At 40.2% G+C, this 27964-nt stretch overlaps 3 protein-coding genes across 4 annotated transcripts in view; 1 reads left to right on the top strand and 2 right to left on the bottom strand.

Annotated features, from left to right (window-relative positions):
- Nucleotides 1–718: 718 nt before the first annotated feature.
- Nucleotides 719–11944, bottom strand: ndel1b (nudE neurodevelopment protein 1-like 1b). 2 transcript variants are annotated; one of them, XM_036589876.1, is made up of 9 exons: nucleotides 11815–11944; nucleotides 7370–7464; nucleotides 4438–4591; nucleotides 3648–3796; nucleotides 3374–3510; nucleotides 3085–3258; nucleotides 2863–2954; nucleotides 2564–2709; nucleotides 719–2253 (listed from the first exon to the last, which is right to left on the bottom strand). In XM_036589876.1, the coding sequence occupies exons 2-9, from the start codon at nucleotides 7453–7455 to the stop codon at nucleotides 2163–2165; spliced, it is 1029 nt and encodes a 342-aa protein (XP_036445769.1). In that variant the 5' UTR covers nucleotides 7456–7464; nucleotides 11815–11944; the 3' UTR covers nucleotides 719–2162. The 2 variants fall into 2 exon arrangements, with proteins under 2 accessions (XP_036445769.1, XP_036445770.1); XM_036589877.1 differs by having other exon boundaries at nucleotides 11803–11932.
- A 3877-nt stretch (nucleotides 11945–15821) lies between these two features.
- On the top strand, nucleotides 15822–18341 carry LOC118821315 (RING finger protein 222). The gene has a single exon (XM_036589871.1). It carries the CDS (start codon nucleotides 15892–15894, stop codon nucleotides 16474–16476), a length of 585 nt encoding a protein of 194 aa, XP_036445764.1. The 5' UTR covers nucleotides 15822–15891; the 3' UTR covers nucleotides 16477–18341.
- Nucleotides 18342–18931: 590 nt separating this feature from the next.
- si:ch211-114m9.1 (rho GTPase-activating protein 44) overlaps nucleotides 18932–27964 on the bottom strand; it is a 62440-nt gene continuing 53407 nt past the window's right edge. Inside the window, exons 21-22 of the mRNA XM_036589862.1 lie at nucleotides 26632–27009; nucleotides 18932–24026 (exon numbers count right to left, since the gene is read on the bottom strand). Of these exons, the coding sequence (XP_036445755.1) occupies nucleotides 23863–24026; nucleotides 26632–27009 (542 nt within the window). The 3' untranslated portion in view covers nucleotides 18932–23862. The remainder of the gene's footprint in view (nucleotides 24027–26631; nucleotides 27010–27964) is intronic.

The raw sequence follows: 27964 nt of genomic DNA, 5'->3' as shown, positions 1-27964 counted from the left end.
CACTACATAAATAAAATCGTTACGATTAAACACAAATTTCAATACAAAATTGTAATTAGTAATATAATCCTTGAGGTACTCTCTTAAAAATGATTTCTTCAAGGGTTCTTTAAAGAAAATGATTCTATGTAGAACCATGAACATTTAAAGAAACTTTTGCATGATTTAAGGGTTGTTTGCGTCATGAAATGATTCTCAGATTGATGGAGAATGTGCTGTAGATGGTTCTAGATAGAACCTTATCACAAAGGGTTCTAAATAGCACCCGAAAGAGTGCTTTTATTTTTATGACATCAAGCTTGTAACAATAGAACCTTTTGGGTGCTATATGGAAAAAAACGTTCTGTATAGAACCATCTGTAGTACATTCGTGCACATTTTTCATTAATCTGAAGAACTTTATGATGCAAAGAACCCTTTATTCATACAAAATCTTCTTTGAGTGGTTAAATGTAGAACCATTTTCCTAACTAAAGAACACGTTTAAGAACCATTATTTTTAAGAGTTTAGGTACTCATTGTTCATATGTTAACATGTAACCTACTTTAATTCGCTCTGTGATAATGGTACAAGCAGTTCTGTGAGCCCCCTGCCCCCAAAATCCACTCCAGCATTTTTCACTGATATCCTATCTGATATTGATACTGGGTATCAGATAGATATCTTACTGTTGGATATCAAACTGTTGCTACACTCAAAAAGGGTGACACAATCACATGACTTTGTTTACTTTATTTGCACATACTGGACAACCGTTTTATATTATATGATTTTTAAACGATGTACAATTTGTAAAACTTACTCCTCATCTCAAAACATGCCATAAAGAATCTGAAATAAATTAAATGAGCTGGAAGGCCCGATGTTGGTATGTACAAATTTCCTAGGCAAAAACTTAGAATGCTTACAAACCTATATACATGTGACAAAGCAACCGATGAATAGAGTGCTCAATAACTTAATATGCTGTGCGAAATCAAACACTAAGGGGGCAAGAAGATAAAGCTAACAAGTGCTCCAAAAGTGTATTGTTTTCAAAGTGCTGGTATGGATGAGTCTGAACTGGGAGAAGAAGGAGCACTGTGAGAAATAGAGGCCGACATTTTCTCTGTGAGTGAAACCTACAACTGGTGAATGTCAAACCCACCAGCAAAAGAACAAAGTACATGGGGACAGAGATGAGGTTCACATGGCCACTAACAATTATTTAACCAATATACTTCAAGTGACAAGTCACATTGCACCAAAAGTACATAACCATAGAATATAAATAAAACAGTATCTTTTTCCTCCCCACACATTAGCCATTGTGAGAATGCTGGCTGGACAAATCCTAAACAGGTACTACTGTAAATAGTGGTATTTGTAGCGTGCTGTATTTTCTTATCCCTTTTGTGATAGTAAATGTCCAAAGCTAATATGCTGAACTAGGTACTGTCCATGTCAGTAACCATCCAACCACAAAGGTGAAGCAGCATCCAGGCCAGAGACAGAAGCCTGTTAATAATTTACAGGGTCACTATTGAGAGTGGGTGATATTTCCATTCCATTTTGGAAGACCCTACTATGACATTCTTGGTCAACCCTTCACTGCTCTCTGCATAAAATACTCTAATGACAATGGTGCTCTGAAGCCTGGATCCAAACCACATATAATTCAGTCAGTCCAGACTATGGAAAGAACCTGCATACTGTATGTACCTCTGATCCTCTCCATGCCTGCTTTCCATGTGTGTACACACATCCTCAAGTTTAATGATGCTCTAAAAGAAAATCCCTTTTTTAAATATTTTCTAAATCAGTATTTTCCTTGTGCAACACACAGAACAAAAAAGAAGCAGTGGCCCATTTGGGCCCTTTGTCATTTAGCTGGCTTTAAAACAACCAAAAAATGGCAAAACGTGAGAAATGCTGAGACCTCTTCAGAACTGGGCTCAACAAATACATAGTCGTATGTGCTACCCTGTCTGACATGCACCTGTCAGACACGCACACGTGAGGCACAACGTTACTGCTGTCCAGTCTCTCGGCCTCGCGCTCTCTCTCACTCTCTCTCGCACACACGCACAGTCATGCATACAGAGCGGCAGGGTTTTCAAATGTCCTTTCCGTTTGTTTCCATGGTGTCTGGCGGCTTGTGTGGAGGCAGCAGATGGATCTCTCACACGCTGAGGGGCAGCATGCCAGGAGGAGACACAGCTCGTGGGGACGCCATGGCGGTTAGGGCACCGGGGTCCAGTCCATTCACAGTCCTGCACAGAACACAGCGCAATCAATATATAATGCCACTGGTTGTCATGGGAAGACAGAAAGCTCAGAGAATTATTGGTGGAGATTTCAGCCCTAATCTGTAACTGTAGGGCAAATTCAGATTCAGATCTTTATTGCAATATGCTAAGAGAAATAGGAAATTCTTAATTTACATAAGTATCATAGGTGCCATAATAAACATTAATATACGGACATTAAAACAAAAGTAAAAATAAAATTAATACCTGACATTACATAATAAAGCAATACTACATGACTAGATTGATGAAGAAAGCAGACTGGACTACTCACGCTTTGTCAAAGTATGTTGTGTGGAGTGAATGAGAGAACTTGGTGGCGTTGCTGTTAATCAGGTTGCCATTTCCTGTGCTGTAGTTTTTCCTTGCTGCTTGATCCTTGGCAAAGTTCCTACAGGCAGCCAGCTTGGACTCCAGAGCCTGTGAAAGTGCAGAAATGCACACAAGCGATTATTCCTGCCTGCTGTGAAGACACCTGGCTCCCTCATGCTGCTCTTTATAAGCAAGAGGCACAAGGTGGAATATGAACAATGTGCATGCTGTAGCATTAAAGAACACGAACGAAAGAATTACCCCAACTTTCCGTAACAGGTCTCCAACAATGTTGAGGGCAGAGATCCTGGCTGATGGGGTGAGCGGAGAGTTTCCACAACCATTGGTCAACACTAAGACACAAACAAACTGAATAATTATGAAATAATTGCATAAATAGTAACTTACATAATAAGTGCAATACAATTAAATAAAAAGGGTAGTTAAATACAGAAAAAAGGATAATTCAGCAGGCTAGTATACCTTTCTGATTCATGAAAGGATGGTCAATGGTTTTTCCCACTGGTGTAGCTGGAAGAGACAGGGAGGCCTGAACAGCAGTGTCCATTTTATCTGTGTCCAGCGTTGGAGAACTAGGGGCTGACATTCTAGTAACATCTGTGGCCCTTTCTCGCACAGCCAACTCCTGTCTCAGATCTGCACAACACAGAGTTGACCATAACAAACCCTCATACAGACCCAACAACAATTATTTAACAGCACAGTTGTTAAAAAAGCAAAAGTGAGTACTCAGTAGAGGTCTGCACAGTACCTCTGGCCTCGTCCTTCAGTCTCTGCACAGACACCAGCAGAGACTCCTTCTCATCTAGTTCGCTCTCTAGAAAAGCATTCCTCTCTATGGCCTGGTTCAGTCGCTGCTCAAAGTCCTCCAGTGATGTAATGGTGGCTCTGAAAGTCCAGCCAGGTACACAACATGAATATTTAGTACACAACATGAATGCATTAGTGGAAGGGGCCATGGTACTATTTGCTTATGCATGACCTCATCAAAGTAGACAGAAAGAGTTTAAAGAAAGGCAGTGTACCTCTTGGCTCTCTCCAGGTCGTCGTTGGCCTGCTCCAGCTCCCTGACATATTTGTGCAGCTGTTCTTTGATGCACCGTGTTTGGCTCAGGTCATCCTCCAGCATGGAGATTTGCTTATAGCTCTGTGCGTACTGCTGCTCCAGTTTCTCCTGCACAACACAGCCAAGTAGACAGGGCAAGATTCAGAGTGCTGGCAGCAATCCACAGGTGCTCAAGTTTGTACAGTAGGGAAAGGTTAATTAATGAGGATCTGGAATCCGGTCACTTTCTCTCAGCTAGTTAACCTGCTTTCCTTCATTAACTTCTACATCACCTTACTCTTTTGTTGGAAAAGTAGTGTTCCATATTTCTGATGACCAAGCAAGATCAGTAGCAGGCCAGCAAAGTTATTCGTTCTGTGAACCTAAACCTCTAAAGACACAGCACTGAAGGTTCAGATCAGAAGAACCCCCATTTCTAAGATATAAAAAGTATTTTACCGTTGGCAATAATCAGTCTGCTTCGTGTGAAAGTTGTTTTTTTGCCAAGTCACACGTTTTCTATTTTCTCCAACTTGATCCTAACATCCAATTACAGTGCTCTAAAGGATTACCTCTGGGCCTTTTTACAGCCTGTACTGGGCTTAAAGCCAGAATATACTGTCTGCTGATTCTTTCTGCCAAGCTGAGCTCAGGGCCTATTTCACCGATTTCCTTCTCAGGTGAATTGTAAGACAAAGGATCCAGAAAAAGCACAAATCCTATAATAAACACACACAGACACAAAAGCGACAGAACAAGCAAGTCCACACCTTCAGACTGTCCACCTCGCTCTTCAACCGCTGATTCTCAGCTTGCAGGTCTCGGATGCGGTGTTCTGCCTGGCCCAGCTGGGCCTCCAGCTCAGCCTCCAGCTCACGGCTGCCCTCTTGGAACTCCTGCAGCTCCTCCTGAGCATCATGGTAACTGTAGAGACAAACACACCCAAAGCACACAAGCTCAATACTCAGGAGGCACCGCTGCAGCCCAGGCCATCTGGGACTTCACGTATTCAGTACTTTGACTACTGCACACAAACGTCAATGCAGACTGACACAAAGGAGGGGCACATGGTAATTTAGGGCCTGGCAGCTGTTCCTACTGTGAATAATGAATTACAAATTACTCTCAGTAAGAGCCAGGCCCATTTTAGAAGAATGAGGGAGTGCAGATTTGTCATGGCTAATAAGTCCCACAGTAACCTAAACAAGGCAACACCGCATTTAGCAATTGCTGCTATTTGCTCTGAAAAGGTACACAGCCCTCATGTCAGGTTAACATGTCGGGTCAAAAGAAGCGCAGTTACATAAATTGACTGGGTTAGCCAAATTTGCTGACACTGTGTCCAGTTGCTTAACAGGCCTGCTGTTCTCAGTGACCCCTGAAGAGGTCAGATGAGAGGTCACAGAATGCGGATAACTGAGGGGAAACCTAGTGGGTGTCAGAAAATGACCTAAGCAAGCTGACTGTATGACTCACTGATTTAGCTCTACTCAATAAGTTGTTTTTAGTGCCAAGCTGCCAAATCTTTCCGGAAGGGCCTTTTCCCTTTACACATTCCTATCGCAGCAGCCCAAGTTATAAACCTCCTCAGCACAAACTAGAACACTTATAACAACAGGAAACAGCACAAAACCAAAACCTCACGTCACTTTCCTGTTATAACTTCGGTTCCTCATCAGCCTCAACCACAGAAATGTGCAGTATAACAAAAGCTTAAAGTGAAATACACAAATGTAAGTGTTGTCTCTATACTATGCACAAGTATCTCACACTGGGGACAGTGCAGGAAGAACATTTTACATTTAAAACAAAATTCAACTGCAATAAGTTTTGCTTCTGGTAACACTGTCTTTCGCAGTAAAACTGTGTGCACCCTGTATGTTTGCCATGTCTGTGATCGCGGTGTTATTTTTGCCCACTGGTTGATGTTTTACTCCTTCCTCTGCAGGACATTCCTGGGGTTTTAACACTTCCTGTGCTCCACCAAAGCTCAGATGCGATAGACCAGTGGGGGTTTCAGCACATGTTCAGAAGTGTGTTTAAAGTTATTTCCAAACTGAACAGAAGCCAGCAGCAGGTGATCTAACAGACAGCCTGTCTGACCTAATACTAGAGCCAACAGTAGCAGGGCACCAGGCACTCTCTTCTAGGTCAGCGTACAGTCTTATGGCTAAAGCAAAGGTAACTGTGGGGTGAAAGAGTTCCTTCTATGATCAACACATATGGTTCAGCTATCAAAGTGCAAGGCCTCAACAATGTTTAAAACAATCCAAAGACAGACGGAAAAAATATACAATGGCATCATAAAATAAAAATATATAGCGTTACTATGATAAATTACATCATGTTTGCTCGCAATATGCTTTTTCTGAGTACACTGTGAATATCGTCAGTACACTGACCAACTGAACGTTTCAGTACAAACAGAGCATAACTAGTCCTGCCTAACTGGATTTAGTGCAGTGCAATACAGGAAATGCTGAATAAAAATCATTTTATTAAGTTTTTTTTTTTTTAATGCGGACCTTTGTTCAAACTCAAGAACTCAGAAAAACCTGTGTACTTCTACAATAGAAGAAGTCCACAAAACAGGAGAGAAAGTCAAAGCAGAACATCATGCCTCACAATTATGTAACAACATAGGTCTAAGCCGCTAGAGAATAAGCCATTTATTGTAAACTTTAGATTGAGCACTAGACGACTTCTCAGTCATGAAGCTAACGTTTCTGTGTGAAAAAGACAGAGATTTTGAACAGGCAACATCAGAAATAAAACCTTGCTCTACTCTCAGAATGGCAAAAATCACCTAAATCATGACAGAGCTTTACATCCTTTAAATTGAGTCAAGCCATTAATAAACACCCACTGGGGGCTAAGAAAGTTCTCAACAGAGTACGGGAATAGAGGACAGGACACAAACACAATGGGAGGTCATATGACACTTCTATAACAACATAACTCCATTTGTGTTAACAAAGTACTGAGAACAATCATACATGCTCCCTTTTATGTAACTGCGTGCTGAATGAGACTTTTTCATGCATGACGCACTATGCAAATGTGACTACATTTACTGGGAGACACTGAAGAACATTGTATAGAACATCCTCATGCTACAGTGTGTCCATGACTCCCTGCTAGAGTCAGCATCAGTCAAAGGTACCGCCTGTGTTCTCTTTCTTTTTAACATTACAAAAGGTGTCATGGTACTATTTATAGCTATTCTGTTTTAGGCTACCTGTACAGGAAGAAAAATAGGGTACTCATATTGTCAGTCAACTGTTATAAACCAACTTTTATTTATATTTATTAGTCTACTTTAAGAAGCACATTACACAGCATAAATATTAAAGTTGACAATAACAAAACTGCACAGTCTACAGTTTAAATTTGTTCTTTTAATCCTCCATGTTCTATATAGTCTTCTTTAAGTTATCTTCAGTAAGAAGCCTAGACAGCTTTTAGTTGGAGAATTTGACAATTAAGAACTGATGGTCTTTGATTACAAAGTAACTTTCATAAAGCCAAAAACTGCCAGAAATTGTCAACAGCATGTGCTGACAGCAGACCAAACAAAATGGTATGAGTTCCACTAAACTCCCCAAAAATTCAGCTAACCAAACTGAAAGAAAGAAAGCACGTTTAAGACACTATTGACCCAATCAAGCAAATTAATAATTCATACAATCATTAAAAGCCTACTTTTTCTTGTACTTGAGGGACAGATTTTTCCAGTATTCAATTTCTTCATCTTTTGAGGTGAATTTTGGCATCATCTCCGTCTCCATGGTAGAAATCTGTGGGGGGAAAACACACTGTTAAAGGCTGTTTATGGCCTAGAGTCAGGGCTCTGTCCCAGATCAAGCTACCCAACAGACCAAAAGCAGGCAGTACAGAGCAAATGTACTCATGTGGCCTATGTGGAGAGTCCTGAACCTGAAATTTAATTCAGAACAGGACATTTTTTCCAGAGGCAAACAAAGATGTTCAGCCCTACTCTGTGTATATACATAAATCTACACTTTCTCGGTGTTCTGTGAGGCAGCTATAAAACAAAATAGTAAAAAAAAAAATAATAATGTGCAGCATCATAACCTTTTTCTCCAAGTACAAAGAAAAGTGAAATTAGTTGGGAGTGTTTTATCAATAACTCCAGAATGAAGGAAGCATGTTTTTGGTTCCCTAAACATGTATGACATTCAGAATAGTAACTGCTATCTAAACATGAAAATGTCAGTGTGAGAAATTTTAGAATACAAACTCCAAAAGCTTTAACACTAGTGCCTTCATAAAATCAAAAATATTGGATTTAGGAATAAACACATAAAATCCCAATATCTGCGTATCCCTACTCTTTAGACCCATGCAGTTAGTTAAACTTCAACTGGGTTAACTCAAAGTTAGTAAAAAGTTAACTTGGTAAAACAGAGCAAACCAATGGTAATGGATAGCTTTGCTTTGGTTCTGGGATCATAAAATGTTGCACTGGCTCCTCATTACCATTCTTCATCATGTTTTGATGTGTTTTGAAACATGCACAAAGGCCCTCTGAGCTGGGGCCTCTGCTTTCTCACAATTAGCCAAATTCAAAGTAACGATCACTTTGTGCATCAACTTACGCCTGCTGAAAAACTGAAACAAACAAAGCGGAGGAGTCACAGGAGACCCTCAGCCCTACCATGAATTACAAGAACTTTTGTGTGTAAATGTTAGAACTTGACTTTATGTTGTAATTTCAGTCCAAAGAGTGTAAAGCACTGTACTGATTTATGAGCCTGGGATTGCACAGGAGAAAAGAAAAAGTCTAAATTTAACCAACAGCTACCACGAGTGTTTGACATTAAGAAAAATCATAACCATTCAGCAATCATTTTGTCTATCAAGACTGAAATATAACAGGAGACGGTTATGAATTAGCCCACCAAGCCATATTCATTCCCTCAACGCAAAACCACTTAAAACAATTAAAGATACGAAACCTCTGGCATTGACAGAACATTACACTACAATGTCTAGAACTTGCGGCACAGCTGTTCTGTGAAACTGTCTAAACTGACCTTTGATGTGAGGGAGCTGCTATTATTATAAAATGCATTAGCATCAGTGGGCCTTGCTGCCTCACAGCCATTAAATAACTGGTGGTAAGTCTGGGTCTTGATGTACAACTACAGCTCTGGCTGGCATATGGGCTTATAAAGGCTTAGAGGTCTAAGAAGAAATATTTCACACATATGTGTGCTTTACAAGTAGGCTGAGTGTTGTAGAAGACTGCTTCCTTAAGCAGAAAGATTCACATTATTTTTTTCCTCCAGGCCTTCATGTGGCACACTTTCAAAAATATAACAGAAAGTAGCATCAAAATGATGACAGGCATGACAGATACATTAGTACATGAAAACAATTTACTACCCTAATTTGAATTTTTGCTTTAGCCTGTCAAGAGAACATGCAGTTAAGATGTTACCATGAAAGTAGTGCTGCTTAAGACACAGCAAAGCATTGCCTTCGTTTCCAAAACAGAAATCCAGAAAAAGAAACCACTGAATGAATAAAAGAAACATGGTGTTCTTGTTCTTTCTTCAAGATTGCTAACTTTCCACACTTTTTGTTCAGTTGTGTTGCTACTTGTAAAAGTCATTAACTGTACCATGGCACAGGAAACCATGAAATGGAATCAACATTTTGGAGACTGTATCAGAGCAAAGAATCTTAACAAGTTTTGGAATTTGTTTGTTTTGTTTTGTTTTGTCTGAATAAAGATTTCAAATCTGGGTTTCTTGAGTCTACATAACTTTGACAAGAAATGCGGATAACTTTGCCAATTTGCCAAAATTCTAAATCACCATACTTCCCAAAGTCTGGAGGTGAGTGCTTTGGAATTCCTTCTAAACCTGTGCAAAATCCATGAACACTGTCAATGCATCTTATTGCTTTCAAAACAGCAACACGTAAAATACTATGTCAAACAATGGGTACTATATCATACAAAACTCAAACATCGATATGAGATATTAGATATTTTTCATGTACATATCTTACAATGTTGATTCCAATGCCAATCCATAAACCATTTATACAATGTAGAAACTGGGACTAGACCCCCTGGATTACAGAGAAATATATTTTTTTAACAGAGTTACAAATGCTGTAAACTTAATAAAATGCAAACTTAATAAAATGCAAACATTTCAGCAAAGCAGCCCAGAGTCACCTAAATGTTCTGTGCGTCCAGTGTACAATACATATGTCATTTGTATATAGCATCTGCCTGATGAAAATATTTTTTAAGGAATATATACTACTGATACTGATAAAATGATCTCTATGAAGTACATTTAATGCATTGGCAGTATACTGGATATTCTGTATATTAGTATATGCCAAAACTGAAGTGCACTTTATTTAAATACTGTTATTCTAGTATGTACTAATTTGCATGTCTTTCAAGTCAAATCACTGGCTTTCACAAATCTTGAAGCCACTGCATTACAAGACACACCACAACGTCACTGTTTGCACATTTTTGTGAAAATATTAAATGACGCAAAAGAAAAGATTTGCGACAAGTTTGCAGCAGCCCAGGCCAGTTCCAGACCTTTTTGTTCACAGTGGTCTTTTGACGTTCAACACTTTTCTTTGTATTCAAATAACATTTTTACATGCTGCTGCCTTGGAGAAACCACTATGTATATTAAAGAGTAGTTACAACATGCGAAGGATGATAATGAAGCCTGCTTTCTTCAGGTGATCCAACATGGAACTACTCATCACTTCATATTTAAATGATTTTATGATTTCATCCCCGCTACACAACAAGGATACAAGAATTAGACATGATTAAACATCAGTTACCTTCTTTACTCAAGTCAGAAATAAATTTCTGTGTACCCTACTGCCTTTTGTGCACTGTGCAATTTTATCTAAATCCCTGACACCGACACCACCACATAGCAGGATTTTCACTTTTGAGAACATGAGAACATTTGGATGTATAAGGTATAAGAAAACAAGACAGATTACCCAATGCTAAGGAACAGCATGGTTCAGTTAGTGTTGGCTTCCTTGTAAGTTAGTTGGTCAGGACTGTAACAATGTCAAACAACATCCATGACTTCAGGTTACAAAGATATTTTGGTCTACTGAGAGTTAAAGCCCCACACTGTTCAAATACAGGAAAAGAAAGTGAGATGGTGTTTGTCACTTTTTTCCAGCTCCGCTCATTCGCTTCTCAGTCAGTGACTGTACTGAAGGGGGGCTTTCTGAAGAAAGGCCAGATTCCTTGGCTATTACATTATTTCCTGGAACACCTCACTCCAGAACAACACAGCAGACACTGGCTACATCCTGCAGGGTGAGCGGTCTGTGAAGAGGAGACTCTGCCGGTGCTCATAAATAGCTTTTTAAAAATAGCTTTAAAATAAACACAGCCCATGAACACCGACCTAAGCCAGGGTTTAAAAACTGATTTAACATGGGTCGTGGCAGTTTACGGTAGCTAAGAACTTAAACAGCTCTAAGACGTAGCTAATAAGATACCACCCTAAAGAAAGAGGGAGAATTCGAGGGGGAGACTTCAGATTTCGTGTTTTTTTATAATGACCATATACAGTTATACTGAATTTGAAATCCCCGTATGTGGCAACCTAAACATGAGCCTGGGTACTTAACGTTGGGTCTTTGCTGCCATCCTAAACCAAGAGTTACAAAGTGCTCATTTCCAACCTGAAGATCTGGAGATGGTCCTTGTTTAGCTAAGGTTGGCTAGCGTTAGCGGTCTCAACGGACGGACGTTAACTTAACAGTCAACGCCTAACGTTATTACGTTTCGTCACAGTTAGCCAAGAGCTGGCCTGTTAATTCTAAATAAACGTTCAGCATTATCAATACAACAGTCGTGTTAAAATATAGATTTAATTACCACAATTATATTGTATTTTCACCGGCTGACAGGTCAAACAAGCCACTCGCGAGGCAAATATTCACCTCAGGCCGAGTCTGCCGGTTTCGCCAGCAACTGATCCGTTGAGCAGCTCGCGCAGTTAGCGTACGTGCTAAACCTGACTATTTTGTTTTTCGAACGAAACATAAGGAAATACGCGTTACATCACGTCTGACCGTATATATCAATAATTTACCTTATAATTTACCTGAACATGCCCAGTCAGCGAAGTCAGCTCACCAGCTCTGAATCCTGAGCCCTCCGCCCGGTCAACTCGCCCGCTTCTGACGAACAGCGCCGTCTGACTCGCGAACGAATCGTTCTTTTGAACCGGATCCTTTTTTAAAACCGTCGAACCGATTCGCAAGATCCAACCGCACTTTTCTGTATCGCTCATGCAATGTTTGTGCCCATTATTGGCTTAACACTTCTAATAAAACTGGAATGTAACGTATCACTTTAACATGTGAAGAACAACCGCTTTGAATATGCTTACACTTCCTCTGTACACACTGAAGCTGATTTCCTCTTTCTGTTAACTATGTGTTTGTGCATGTGTACTTGCCAGGCCTGCCATGCCAGCACTGCTCTTTTAGAGAGTAGTCCGACGCCATTACTGAGCACAAGTAGTGAAGTAGTGGACATCAGACTCACTCACTGAATCGAAAGTCACTGTTCGATATGAAGGGATAATAAAACTGACATAACTAATCAGTGTGTCCACCGTTGAACGGGGCTTTCGGTTCATTGAAGTGGACAGTTCAGAGGAATCGGTTCGCTACACTGAATCAAACTTCCCATGACTACGGTCGAAACGCCAACGCGGCTCGCGAGCTATTTTTCAGAGGAGGAGGCACGATTTCCGGTAAGATGACGAAGCTACGCAATTACATCACTTGCTGACGAGAAGACGTCAATGACGTCTCATACAAAACATAGTTCTCCTTTTTCCTTTTATTTATTTTCGAAAAGAAAGAAACAGAACAATGTAACAGAGTATCTTATTCAGACTCTAGAAATACAAGTCTATGGATGTATATAAAAAAATCAAATTTAAATAAATAAATAAACATGCATACATTCACAGTACTGTGCAAAAGTCTTCGACAGCTAACAAAATAGTTGAAAAATATTTATTTCGACAAGTGTGTTTTTGCCAGTATATGATTAAACATAAATACAGTAAAGTGTTACAAGAATGCTTTGTTTTCATTAAAGTTTTTAGTATGTTGGTTAGAAGAATACAGTTAGAAGAACTCACTAGGTTATTACAATGTACTGTTTTGATATATTCACATGTACACACACACACACTTTTTTATGTATATTATTATTATTATTATTATTATTATTATTATTATTATCAGTAGTAGTAGTAGTAGTAGTAATGATAGCAATGATACACTTATGCACATACACATATTTTTCATACCTTTTTCATTTGATCGATTTATTTTATTCTGGGTGGATTCAGATGTAAACATACACTGATACAAATTTTTTGGATGCTACCACAGAATCATGTAGGTGAAGTTATACAGAATATTCTCAAAATACACCTAATTTATGTCGTCACATCACTGTACTGGACTCCGAATCATCTACAAGGCGGTCTATGACTGGGACTGGGAGAAAAACATGGCACTTATGAAACTTCTTGTATGGTTCATATGAAAAATGTCTTCAGGTGAAATGAGGTTTGGTGTCTGAAGGGGCACTTACGTACAGCTTCGTGCTCAACAGATCATTCAGTAACCTCTTGGGCCCAGTGGATGGAGTTATTGCTGTTCTGAAAGACATCACTGAGAATATCAGTGCTGTACCATAAGATACATAGAAATTGTGCACTAAGATTTGCAGAAAATTGCCATGTTGACATGTTTTTATATTCACTTTTCATAATAAACAAAACATTTGATGGGGGTATTAAAACTTTTGCATTAGATTCTAGAACCTTACTTTACTGATGCTTGTGCAACTTGCTGTTTAGCTCCATTAATCAAAGTGGTCTTCATAACATGAATTCTAAAGGAATAGTCCCATATGCCTCCACGGGGCATGGAACGGCATCCAGTTTTGGATTTAAAATGTATTATGGGTTCTACAGTTTAAAACAACCAGAAACCCACCACAGGGCTATTGTGTGAGTTCTGAATGAAAAAAATAAATGTACCAATTAAATCACAACTGTTTTGTATAAAATTATTCATAATCTGTTACAATATTGTGTTTGGCTGCTACGACACATCACTACAACACTTGTGTCCTGTTCTTGTCAGCACCTCAGCAACTGCTAAGTCCAACACGAGATGGCGCCTCAGACTACACTTGCTCTCAGGTTTGGTGTTCTGTTCATTAACTAATCTTCATTAAGTTTTTTGATTTTGTTTTATTTTCATTTTAATTTGTTTTGTATTTTAAATTAGCTTTTCTGCATAGAATTGTTTTTTAATTTTTTATTAGTTTTGCTGTTTTATTTTGCTTTTATTTATGTAAACCATTTGAAAGGCCTAATCAAGGTATGTATCTAAAAGATAACACATTGGGAAGACCACTGTATCTATTTTTAAAATGTCCTTTTCCTTTTCTTTACAAACATGTTATTTCAGTGGTACATGATGGCGTCCCAATTGAGAAATCACCTTTGAGTTAAAATTAAGATACTTAAAGTAATTATTTCAGGATAATAAGTCATTATCTTGACATTGGTTATTATTTTCAGAAATTGGCTAAGTCATTATCTTGACATAAGTCAAAGTTTTGAGAACATAAGTCATCATAATGAGATATGAGATAAGTTAGTATATGATAAATTAACCCTGCTGAAAAAAGACTATTAGAACCATAAGGATTAAAACCTGATGGTTTTGCTTTCTAATAGGAATTGGCTTAATGGTTGCCATTAGAGATCACTAGGTTCCTGTAGGACACCTTTAGATCCCATTAGGACACCATCAAATCAATCTGGAATCAGTCACAGAACACCTATTAAACCATTAGAATCCTCTACACTGTGATATCAACCCAACACGAAAACACAAAACACATTAGTAGCTTTTGATACCAACAGGAACCAACGGAAACTAAATATTTCTTATAACATTAATCAAATTTCTGAGAAAATAAGTCATTATTATGCGATACTAAATCAATATTTGGGAAGTCATTATTTTGAGATGGTTCATCACAGTAGGTATTTCAAGTAACTATTTCGAGAAAATAGGCATTATTATAATAAGCCAAATTTATGAGAACTGTCGAGATACTAGTTCAAAATTTTGGAATACTGCTGCTAGAAAGAGAGAAACGGCTCCCACAATAGACTAGGCTCCTAACTATAAAAAAAACAAACACACACACACACAAAAAGTAACTATTTTGTGAAAATAAGTAATTATTACAACAAATGTCAAATTTAAGAGATATGTCATTATAATGAGATACCGAGTCAATATTTGACTAATTAAATCAATATTTATTCGTTATTTAGACACCGTAAGTAATTATTTCCTAATACTAACTATTTCGAGAAAAAAATAAGTATTATTACAACATATTAAGTCAAATTTATGAGAAATAAGTCATTGTTACGAGATACTAGGTCAAAATATTGAAATACTGCTGCTAGAAACAGAGAAAAGGATCTCATTATAGACTAGGTTCCTAAAAGCAAACACATACAAAAAAGTAACTATTTCATAAAAATAAGTAATCATTACAACATATGTCACATTTATGAGAAAATAAGTCATTGTTACGAGATACTGAGTCAGTGTTTGACAAATTACGTCAATATTTTGAGGTCGTTATTCAGACACAGTAAGTAATTATTTCAAGATACTAACTACTTCGAGAAAAATATGCATTATTACAACATATTAAGTCAAATATATGAGAAATAAGTCAGTGTTACAAGATACTAATTCAAAATGTTGAAATACTGCTGCCAGAAACTGAGAAAGGGCTCTCATAGGCTGCTATCTACACAAAACCCCCTGTCTCACCTGGCCATGTGGTCTCCTCATACACTTTTTAAAGACGCAGTCATCGATACCGGCGGGTCAGGCTTTGTGTTTAGCTCTTCACTCCGCAGCGCGTCCAGTCAGACAGCATTCTTTCCGTCTGACAGAGAGTCACAGCCCGAACTGAACTCCGTCATTGTACGCTAAACCTGCTGCACAATAACTCATCTAAGCACCTCCGCTCTTCTGCTGCTCCTGATGTGGACATAGAGCGGAGCTGGAGTTCGCTCTGACCTGTCCAGTCCGGACTGCTTTGACCAGTGATGGATGAGGAAGAAGCGCAGGACAGCGAGTGTCCAGTCTGCTACGAGAGTCTGCAGGACAGCGCGAGGACACTGAGCTGCGGACACGCGTTCTGCCACGACTGTCTGGTCAGGACGCTGGTCAGTGTGAACCGGGAAGGAACCGTCACGAGAGACAGCATCATCTGCCCCGTCTGCAGACACGTTACGTTCATCACCAAACTCCAGGGACTCCTCGGGCGAGCCGGCGAGAAGGAGCAGAAGATTTTGGAAGTGCCGTCGACGTCCGTCGCGCGTTCGGCGAGCGTCCACAGCGGTCGTTTTCACTGGATAAGCGCGTGCGTGAGATGGCTTTCGTCCAGACTGAGCCGTCAGAGGCTGGTCTGTCCAAAAGACTCCTTGCAGGTGTTCATCATCAGCGACATGGGGCGCCCAATGGCCGAAGAGGATGTTATTGATGTTGGGACTAACGCAGTGATCCACGAGAACACCACTGGCCGCAGCTGGACTATGTGCACGACCTCCTACTGCCTGCTCGTCCTGTTAATAGCCTTTACCTTGCTCGCATTGGTAGCGGCAACGCTGCCTTGGGTCCTGTTGGTGTAGAGCATTCCATGGACCTCAACAAGTTTTGAAGGATGTTATGACGTGTAAAATGACCATTTTCAAAAAATACTACGAGGCTGGAATAGGCTTCATATTCGAATATTACGTTCCACCTTAAATGCTGCAGCAGTTTTATTAACTTCCGCAGCACTTAAGGTGGAACGGAGAATTCGAATAAGAAGCTCACGTCTTATGGACACCTGCTTAACTGATCATTGAAAAAATGGTATCTTGGCAAGTGGAAGCGTTTTGAATGGTAAGCCGTACATCTGATACATCATTATGAGATTGTTCTAAGGATATTGAACAGTTCTAGATATCATTTTAAGTGAGGATTGTCAAGTAGAATGATCTCACAGGCAGATAATTTTGCTTCTTTCATGAAATGATGCTTGAAAGCAGTAAAAGTAATATTATTTCAATAGAAAAGACCCCTTCATATAAGTAAACACGTCCAGAAATAGGTAGAATAAACCTAATATTCTTGCCACAGTCTCACTATGAGAAATACTAGATAATACCTACATTCAAGATGCTTAAACTTGCAAAGATGTAATTTTTCCCCCAGTGTATCAGGGCTGTGACAGACTTTGTAGTTCATACGCATTTCCACTTTCTACATTTCACCGTAGCTTGGCCCTTCCTAGTCCTACCACATAAGGGATCTTCTCAAAGCAAAGAACGGTGGTTTTGAAGCTGATCAAACAGCACAAGCTGAGCTCTGCTTGGCAGTATTTCTCTCACCAAATTATTAATGTGAAGGAAGGATCATTTGAACTAGGAGGGCCAGCAAGAGAAGATGAGCTTGGCAGGAGGCTTGATGCTTTGAAAGGGGAGATGTTTGTGGGATGGAGTTACAGCACTTCACACATTGAAATTCTGGGAAAGTCACTTGGTTTCTGTGCGAGTAGATCAGGAGAAGAGCCGTTAGTGTTTCTTTACGCTGCTTGAATACCTGTGTGGAGATCCCTTTTTTTTCGGGCACACCCTTGCTCTTCAAGCACTTCTTGTCTCACAGGTTAGAACACCGCACTTCCCTCTCCACCCATCTCACCTACTGACCACAGCTGAGTGAGAGAGTTGAGATACTACCTGCGCATGAATGTATTCATTTCACAACCTTATTCAGTTTGGTTAAAGAAAAAGCTAACAAATCTCACTAGTAGTGTATATTTACAGTGTTCAATGTTGGGTTTTGTTTTCAGGATTTCAATTTACTTTATTTGTCTTACAAAGGAAGTGAAAAGATTTAGGCCAGAAATCCTTAAAAATAAAGGTTCCTAAAAGGTTCTTGGACATACAGTTCTAGGAGACACGTTTGGTATAGGAACTTTACATTATGTGGAACTTCTTTAGGGAACAAAGTTGTTCTTCTATGGCGTTTCTCCAAAGAACCCTTTCTAGCACCTTTGTTTTTAAACGCGTAGTTTGGCTTACTATGCAATGTATGCAATAGTATATTTGTATACTATAGTAATATGACAATATATACAGTATTGTGCAAAGCTCAGAGACCACACTTCATATATTTAACTTTCAGTCAAAAACAGGGAAAAAACAGAATACAGGAAATCACACAGAAGCTTCAAAATACTGAATGGTATCAAAATTTCAATATTTTGTGTGTTGACCCTACCTTTATTATAGCTTTCCATTTTTTTCAAGAGACTCACTTTTAGTTTTTCAGAGAAATCTGCAGGAATATTTTTCAGTTGGTTACATTTTCTGCTTTTCCCAATCCAAGTAATCCCAAACACATTCAGTGATGTTATGTCTGAATGGTCCATTGTTCTGAGAATACCAGCAGTTTGACTGATCTGCCAGTGTTTTCCTTTTGTAGTCTATTTTCTTTTCTCAGTAACAGTTTCTTGGCAGCTACACATCCTTTCAGACTCAGTGTTGTCTTCTCACAGTGGAAGGACGGACAGAAACACCTGTGGATTTTTTCAGATCTGAAGCAAGAGTGGAGCTTGATTTTCTCCTCTCTGTACTGTTTATCTGAAGGCAGTTTTGGTGGTCTATAGGTCTTTCATGGTTGTTCGAAGCCCCATTTTCTCTATATCTTTTTATCATTTTTTCTAGTTTCTATCTTGTACTTAGTGGCCGTTTTGCCCATTAATTAAATAAATGAAGGGTGGTCTCTGACTTCTGTGCAGTATTTACATAGTAGTATATTAGTGTACTGCAGTAAAGTAATAGTACATCACTATACTATAATCTTTATTAATAATTTTAAAACAAAGACATGTAAATCGGATTTAACAACACAACATATTTAAGTTCACTTCCTGATTAATCTCAGCATACATTGGTGAGCTGTTCCCTGTTGCCTGTCATTGGCTCTTTCTGTGGTAAACGTACATCCAATATGGTACCCATAGCCTTTATAGGCAACCAATATGAAATTATTTTTCAATATTCAACCAAGCAGAACAAACCACTCAGACCAGAAGTATTAAAAATGTAGAGTTTAATATATATATATCTATTTCTGACATTCTGATCAGGATTGCGGTAGGCTTCACAGTACAGACTGTGTTGTTCCACTGATATGCTAAGCTGAGGGGAGGGGTGGGGAAGGGAGGGAAGTGACTTACAGGCAAGTTTGTACATAAGTTATGAATGCAGGGGAGAGGCTGTACATCAATGGACAGTGCGCACTCATATGTAAACCCATTAATGTTTTTTTTTTTGACCAGTTCTTCACGCATAACTAATATTTTTGGCCCCCTCCCCAGTTTACTCATAACATTTAGCAGTCTTAAAAGAAAGTGACAAGAATCATGAATTATCAGAAGAGACTAAGTGCATGCACTGCATTGTCACATCCACTCTCTGATCTTAAGACAACAACAAAAAAATGGCAACGTCAACAGACAGCTTTCTGATCTCCAAAAAAGTGATTTTTGATTATATATGCAACGTCTGTCTTGTTCATTTGTCTTGTGTCATTTTTGTTTTCATTTATTAGAATGCAATGTTACTGAATTGAGCTGCACTTCGAACATCTCTCTAAGGACTTGTGAAATGTGAGTGCTGTAAATGTGAAATCATTAAACAAGCAAAGGAAATCACTTGTCCTAATGGCATATCTGCAACTGATGCTTTGGATACACTGCTGAAAGTCCTAGAGTAATGGTACCCAGCAAGGGCCACAAAGTCCACAGGTATCTGTGTTAAACATGCACAATACCACATGATTTCATTAGTGATCTGTCTTCCTTAACAAAGAAAATAATATACTAGCTGAAATCAGACTGTGATTCACTCTGGTAAAATTAAGCAATAGAATATGATTTTGTGACAGTAATATTGCACAACCTTGAGTCCTCTATTGCTTAAAAGTTTTGCAGAGTAAACAAAAAAGTCAAGAAACCCCCAACATTAAGTGTTTTAATACTGGCAAGTTCTTCAGCCAGCAAAGTACCACCACAAGTGATGTGCTGCTTTAAGTTACTTTGTGTTGCTTAGGGGAAAAAAGCAGATTCAGAATATGACCTATTGGAATATGACAGACTGCAAACGTTTTTTTGGGATTTTCTTGTCAAATATGACTATCCTTCTATTTGCTAAAGTCTAGTTAACGGTTAGCAGCAATTAAAAGTAAAGCAACCATTGTTGCTTAGCAACCAATGGTTTGTCAAAAAAACCCTTGCTGATGTCTGACTACACAATCTGATTAAAAAGAGTTAAACTCATGTTGTCATCAGCATATTTTTTTGACCAACCACTGGTTGCTAAGTAACAATGGTCACTGTACACTGCTGCTAACTGTTAACTACACTTCAGCATGGCCCTTGATTGATTTAGCCTGGTCCTAGCAGTTCCAGCAGCTGTATACAGGGCAATTTCTAGCCTCAGAAATGGTGTGCCGCTGACTGTATGATAATAATCCCAGAAGTGACCGACAGACTCATGCATTCGCATGTAAATCCCTTCCCTAAATCAACATTTACACAAGCATTCAAAGTGACTGGCAACAGGGACAAATGAACCGCAGAAGTGTCACCTAAATAAAGTAAATGAACCATGCGTCTATTGCAGCTCCTATAAGGTATTGACAAAGCCTTTACCTCAGTGCAGAGTGAGGGTAAAGGTTCAATCACATTCAGTCACCACTCTTTATTTCATATGCACATGTGCCTCTTCATAGAACACTGAAGAAACCAATACAGACCAAAAAAAAAATCAAAAAACAAAAACAAACAAAAAAAACCTAGTAAAGTACACACACAAAACTTGTCATTAGCTTCAGGACATAAATATCTATTGTGAGGGCACTTGCAATTATCATTGTATAATCACTACAACTATTAAAAAGAGTACTCAGTCACCAATAATCATCATAATAGAACAAATTGAGAATGCACACTGAGGCATACCATACATTTCAGCAAAGAAGTCCTCTTGTCCCTGAAGTACACTAACGCTCAGTCAAATAAAGGAGAAGAGAGAATAATAATAGAAGCCATGACGTTTGGGAACCTCTCAGAGTCAGGCTCTTAATGATGGGAAAGAAGCAGCGCGCACTTAGGGCCACTTCCCAGTGAGGTTAACAACAGAATAAAGTGTAATTGCACTTTCGCTGACACTATTTACGGCATGCCCGTTTCCGTTCGGACACAACAAACCGCACCATCTGTCGGTTTGTGCAGCAGAGTCTAACCGACCAAACAGATGGCATATCTAGCCTGCTTACCCAACCATCTACTGGTCATAGCTTCAACACGATAAACCAGAGTAGGGCTGCACAATATATTGCAAAACAGGTCTTTGCAATACTATTGTCACAAAAGGCTACAATTTGCAAATAAGCTAAGTGACCAAGCACAATGTTTCTTACTGTGTGCTGCAAGCATACTGACCAATAATAGCTCCGGATGACTGTTTCTGTGAGTCAGTCAAGCTATTCACTTTAACCCAAGAAAGTATTTGGGTCAAAATGATGCTGGCCAATCTTTATCATGTCATAATGTTGATTCACCAATGATTAACAAATATTTTGCCAATATAGTATAAAATTGATTGATTCACCAATCCATTACACTTGATAGCTGACTTGATGTCTGTCACAATCAGAATCACAATTCCTCTAAATGCTAAATTCTTCCATCAACAGAACTCCTTAAAACAAACCTGCAGTGAGAACGCAGATAGCAGTCAATTTTGTTCACTTTCATATCGGCCAACATTAATATTCTGTCATGTCTCAAACATGCATGTCTGCAATGAACATCTTGTAAAGCAAAATGTTCTTGATTGTTTTTTAGAATGAATAATGTTTCATTTGTGCTCCTCTGTGTGCTTCTATATCATTGTATAACTGAACTAAAGTTTGTAAGCCTAAGTGATACGGATGCCACCAGATAGCCTGATCTGAAAGTGTGATGGGTGTAGCAACAGTAACTATGGGAGGTCAATTGCACTGTGTAGTAATATAATAAAGATACTAGTATTTTGCCCATATTGTGCAGCCCTGATCCAGAGCGTGTCAGAGAGAAGGCAGTGAGACAATGAGGCCTGCTCGTATTGACAAATGACCCCTGATACTGACTAATAAAATATACAATTGATGGGGAAGTAAATACGAGAAAACAACAAAGTCTGGTGGCAATAGCCAACCAGAAAGAGGAGAATAAAGGCAAGAGAACAGCTTTGGTGACCAACACATTCACTACATATGTGGCTACAAAGCACAAGCTCTGCCTTCTGGTACTCATTACAGTTTCCTGCTCCAACTTCAAGTACCTTAGTATGGTCAGAGTTTGGAAGTGGGCCAAGTGGTTTGTAGCCATGTATGAAGTAAATCATCTGCTTAGTTAATAGATCAGTAAAGCTGTTCATTTGTGCTGGTCATCCTTGTCCTCGTTTAACCGGCAAAAATTCACTGCGTACACTTGCTATCCACAAAAAATCTGAACTCCAGTTTTCCGGACGAATGTAAAACTTGGCTCATTCCCAGTGCTTTTGCTATACATTTACAGAATTGTTCTGATGAGAAATGATAATGTACTTGTGCAGTATGTCACTTTTATTGTTTTCAATTAAGGCTGTATGAGACCTGCAAAAGATTCAGATTTTTCTATAGGGTGAAACTCTGCTGGGCCTTTTTGAAATATTCCGCATTCATATTATTAAAGTTAGTGTTCATGGCTTACAAAAGTGCAAAAGCTCACTCACTCTCTCTGTGAATCTGGCAACAAGTATTCAGGGACAAAATAATACTCAGTTATCATAGAACGTTATCTCTATACAAGATAAATATGGCATGTCACACATATGAATATATAATTCATATTTGCCTTTACATTTGTCCTCTCCTGAACACATATCTACAGATCTTTATGTACAGTCTTCGTATTTACACAGGAGCGGAACCTGTCATTACTCTTTATATCCTGATAAATGAAGTCTGAATAGGAGGCACAAATTACGTATTTAATGGTCTGACCTCTCTTTACCAGCGGAACTGCAGCTGCCACTGGAGGAGCGAACGGTAAAAGGAATATGTACCACTGACCTTCATGTTACATTTTAGGAGAGTGAGACAAATATCTACCATGAGCTCTTATCTCATTGTTTTACTGGTGCATTACAAACCGTTCAAGAACATTTTCATAATGTGCTAGGCTGTACGAGTGCCCATTTCGTCAGTAATCGAGTATTTGGTATTGTCTATGCCAAAGCAGTGGTATGTATAGGCCTGCGTGCATGTCAGAAAGACAGAGAGATCGCTAGATAGAGATAGACATAGAGAGAGCGAGTAAAGGATTCAAATGAGGCCTCAGCATTGTAAAACTAGACTCAAACAAAGTTCGCATGCTTTATGTCTTCAGTTCATCTATAAGAAATGAAACCAGTCTACCTCCTTGGACCCTGTAAAGAATATGAGCAAGTACTACCCTCTCACGCCATGAGGGGGCACTATGATCTCATGCTTTCCAGCAAAAAGAATAATATGAGGTTCCTTTAGAATCAGCAAACACCCCTCCTGTGTCCCACTGTATTGCAATTTAACTTCAGGCTCCGATTATAAGGCAGAAAGAAAAAAAGCAGAATCGATCAGAGAGAAAACAAGCGTGGCACAATGTCCACAATACACAATAAACTCAACATTCCCAAAGTCCACCGTCCATTGTTTCTGCTATGGCACAAGTTGTGAGTTGTGTAGATGGTATCACATATTCTATCTACTTATCAGTGAGAAGGTTGGAGCAGGTGTGAGTGTTCTGTAGGGGAGAGGACGGGGTCCAGTTCCAATGGAGGGGTGAGGAAGCAGGGAGGAGGGCTGGTGGAGGCCTTGTGCTTGGGCAGGGCCTCAGCAGAAGGTGGGCGGGGCTTGGCAGGGCTTGGCAGGGCTGGGCTGCTGCTGGCTGGGCTCAGGGGTTATAGCGTGGTGCTCTGGGACTCCTCCTCGGTCAAGGGCTCCCTCTCTGGAGAGTGGTCAGCCACGGCCATGGAGCTCCGGCAGGGCGCGCCCACCCTGAACTCGTCCAGCAGGCTGTCCAGATTGACATTGATGGAGGGGATTTCCAAACTGAAGAGATCTGCTGACATAATGGCAGCGATGGCGGTGAAGGTGAAAGCATGAGACGGTTACAAGCAGGACAGACACGAATGGTCGGGTAGGAGAAGTACATGGTCATGAGGGTGGCGATGGGTGAAGAAGAAAGACAAGGAGAGAAGAAGGGAGAGCAAGTTCAGTTCGAGGCTGGTCTTTGGAAGAAAAGCCAGCGCAGGACGAAAAAATAATGCGATTCACTGAAGGAGAAGGCTGGAAAGAGGGTTTGTTCCCTAACATTCTACACAGGGATATTGTCATATCGGCCCTTTTGTGAGCCATTGGACTCGCTCACTAGAGTCGTCCTCTGCTGCCCAAAGGTATGGATTAAACTTTCAGTTGATGGTTAACAGATCAATCATTGTGTGTTCATTCAATGGCGACATGTTACAGCATCATCATAGTTGACGTTCAATTGATATCCAGCACAGTGACCATAATACTTTTGACACAAAGACGATGGGATGGGTGTAAAGTGAGTCAGAAGGGACAGTGCAAAATCTCTTCGCTTGATTAGAATGTGGCTCTCTGAGGAGCCGCCGTATGGCCTGGGTTCTGATTGTGATGACCTCCCCTGTGTAAGAATGAGATGGACACGCACAGCGGAGTCACAGCAAGTGGAAGGGCGAGGAGTGTTCAGAATTGCCCCGTGAAGGGCCCGGCTCGGAGAGAGAGGGCGGGGTTTACCTGGGCCCACCCACGCAGTGAGGAGCTGCCACATGGCTGTTAGGGGAGAAGTTTGAGGGGGAGTGGGAGTGGGGTCAAGGAGCGGGGTTGTTACGATGGACATCAGAGAGTGACGATGTTGGCAATGTGTGGGGCCCCCTGGGAGGTCCGTTAAGCCATGCACAGGCCAATCCCAACACCATGCACAGACTGAACACGGACAGAATGAGGCAGCGGCAGACAGCTCCACGGAGAGAAAGAGAGAGATAGAGGTAGAGAAAGAGAGAGAGAGAGAACAGCAGCGGTGACCTTCTGGTCCTGGAGGACCAGAGTCTAGCATAGCCTGGTGATTTTCCTGCCCTAACACACCTACAAAACCTGGTTACTAAGGATGGAATGGTCAAAAGTTTCATTATCGGTAAAAAACCTTATGATAATCACACTGTTTCAAATTAGAAATTCTAATAATGACATACAAGTCACAGTGCAAGTAAGTAGTTTGTTGTTACAGTCTCCCTACAAAGCACGTACAGTTCTGTTGCACTTTTAATGTATACACATTTGGTTGTGTTGCACTTTCATGTTAATATATGCACACTTGATATATGTTGTGTACATGGTGTATTGATGCATTTCATATTTATATAGTAACAATCTGAACAACAAATAGTAGTAGTTCTGGTAATAATTTCATATTTAAATGAACAGTTTGGTCAAAAAATGCTAATGTTGCTAATGATAAATGAAAGCGAAAAGCCACAGTTTACATTATGACATCCTACTAACTACTTTGTTAATGTTAGCCAACTCCTTTCAATCAGAGGTCTTCAAATCCAGACCTTGAATCTATTTCCCAGTTCTGGATTTTGTAGTCACCAATAAATACAATACTAAGTAACTGATCAATTACACTGAGGGTTCAGCTAACCACCAGTGAGTATGAAGTCCAGGAACGAAAACTGGATTTAAGCTCCAGAACTGAAGGTGTTAATTGTAGCTATATTTATAGAAGTTCTACAGAAGATTTAAAAAAAGTCCATGTGCAGTGCTTTTAACATTTTCTTGTCCTATCGTGAAAGGAAATTTTTATACCATCCCATCCTTACTGATGAAATGAGTTGATTCAGATGTTTTTGAACAGTGAAATCCCCAAACCATGCTGGACTGAGGCCCTCCAAGATTAGATCTGGACACGCCTGGTTTAGAGAGTGAGTATGAGAGAGCTGGCGTAATGTACAGAGGGAACAGGCTGCGGAAGGCCCCAGACTCAGCCACAGCACCAGGCCCGACGGTGTGAGATGAGGCTACGGCATGGGGCGCAGCAGTGCAGTAGGTTTCTGGCTTACCCTAAACGTCCCCCTCACACTTAGCCCACACTCAGTGCCTGGCCTCACACAGCTGCAAAGGTGCACGACGATGGCAGGGGACAAAAAAGTCATACATCAATCAGAGTGATCAGGAGAATGACCGACAGACACACCTCAGAGGCTCAAATGAGAGAACATACAGTCAGTGCCCACACAGCTGCCCACTAGAATGATAAGACAGACCACAAGCCTTACTTAGAAAACAGAGTCTGACAAGACTGGAGAGATTACCCAGACTGAACATTAGAGGTAAGGTGTATATTGTAGGTCCCTATAGTCTAAAGTACATTCCCTTCATGTTCCTTTGTTCAAGTGCTTTACGTTACCGTATCATCTTGACGATGAAGAAATCATTTACTAAACACTGAGCTTAAAGGCAACTGAATCTAAAGGCACCTCATACTCAGGAGAAATGAACAAAATATACAACGAAAAATGCTTCAGATTTCACAGGGAACAAGGCTCCTCATAGTCCGTCGCCTGCGTAGGACGGTGAGACAGACAGTTTGAGAGAGGGATGTTGTCCTCCCGTTCGCGCTGTTGCCACGGAGACATGTTTACCTGTGGACATGCTCTCCCCGGGGGACAATCCGTCCAGCAGGCCCTGCTCCATGGGCTGGGGGGCGGTGGGGGGGACAGTGGGCGGCTGCGGAGGGGGCAGACTGGGTCTCTGCCGGGGCTTGGGGGTGGGCCGCGACTTGGTGAGTGTACCGGTCAGAGACGGGGGAGAGGACAGGGAGTGGGGCGCCCCAAGTGGGGCCTGCCCGGGGGAGGAGGCAGGTGCGTGCCCTGGGGGGCAGCCCAGGCCGTACGGGGAGGGGGTACTCGGGGGAGTGGGGGACAGGCTGACCGGCGACGGCTGACCTGTGGACTGGTCTGACATCCCCCCCGACTGGCCATACGGAACCTTGGGTGGCACAGGGGCCAGCTTCTTCGAGGCTGTCGAGAGAGGAAGAAAAAAAAACAAAAATCAGATTCGCAGGATGTTTTTTGTAGTATTCTACATTGTTTGCTATTTCATGGGCACAGACAACTTTATAGGAATATATAAAGGACAGTTTTGTGAAAAATCATATAGCCATACTTTCCCTTTACCCCAAATGTGATCAACCAAAACCTTTCGTTTCTAGGCTTGTGAGTGAAATATACCATTGCCTGATTGGCAGTTGATGATAGTATCCTGAGCAGGGCATGCTGGCAGACAAACAAAGAGTCTTCTTCCCTCACAAAAAAGCTTTACTATGATGTCCTATGTTGCAAGTAAACATGTATATATATGCTACCTGAACATCTAAGCACTTCTTCAGGACATAGTGGAAAGGTACCACCAAGTATCGATGGTAAAGCTGTTCCTAACCCTAAACCTTAACCAGAACCATAACCCTAAACTACAGAGTAGCCTCTCAATTCTGCACAGCAAGTAATGTGGTAACATAGAGAGGCCTGCTTAAACCTAAAAAGACATGGCCAGAAACTTGTAGGCTAACTTTTTTTCTTGCTATATGTTTAATGAATCACAATTTATCAGTCAGTAAGTCACTTCTTTCTTAAAATAATATGGCTGAAGCTGTGTTAAGTTGCTTGTACTCCTTTTTTGTTACTGGTGAAACTAAAGCGTCAAAATTACTTAATCCCACATTTATGTTTCACGTCTGGTGTATGGAAGGCTGCAGCAGGGCTAATCTATTTTGCAAGGTCTCTCATGGTTGAAAATAAATCTAAATAAATATAAAATGTATGAATGTAAAATGTTTGAATGTTTTAAAGACTTTAGGCTGGTATGGTACATGGACTGGATGGAATCAATCTGTGATTTTTGATATTATTGCCAATTGACTCTGGAGTTACAGTGCTGTGAAAAAGTATTTGCCCCTTCAAAATTTCTCATTTTTTT

Source organism: Colossoma macropomum, unplaced genomic scaffold (assembly GCF_904425465.1).
Source record: "Colossoma macropomum unplaced genomic scaffold, Colossoma_macropomum, whole genome shotgun sequence".
Lineage (NCBI taxonomy): Eukaryota > Metazoa > Chordata > Actinopteri > Characiformes > Serrasalmidae > Colossoma > Colossoma macropomum.
Note: the sequence above shows the minus strand (reverse complement) of the source record. Positions and strands in the feature narration are given on the sequence as shown.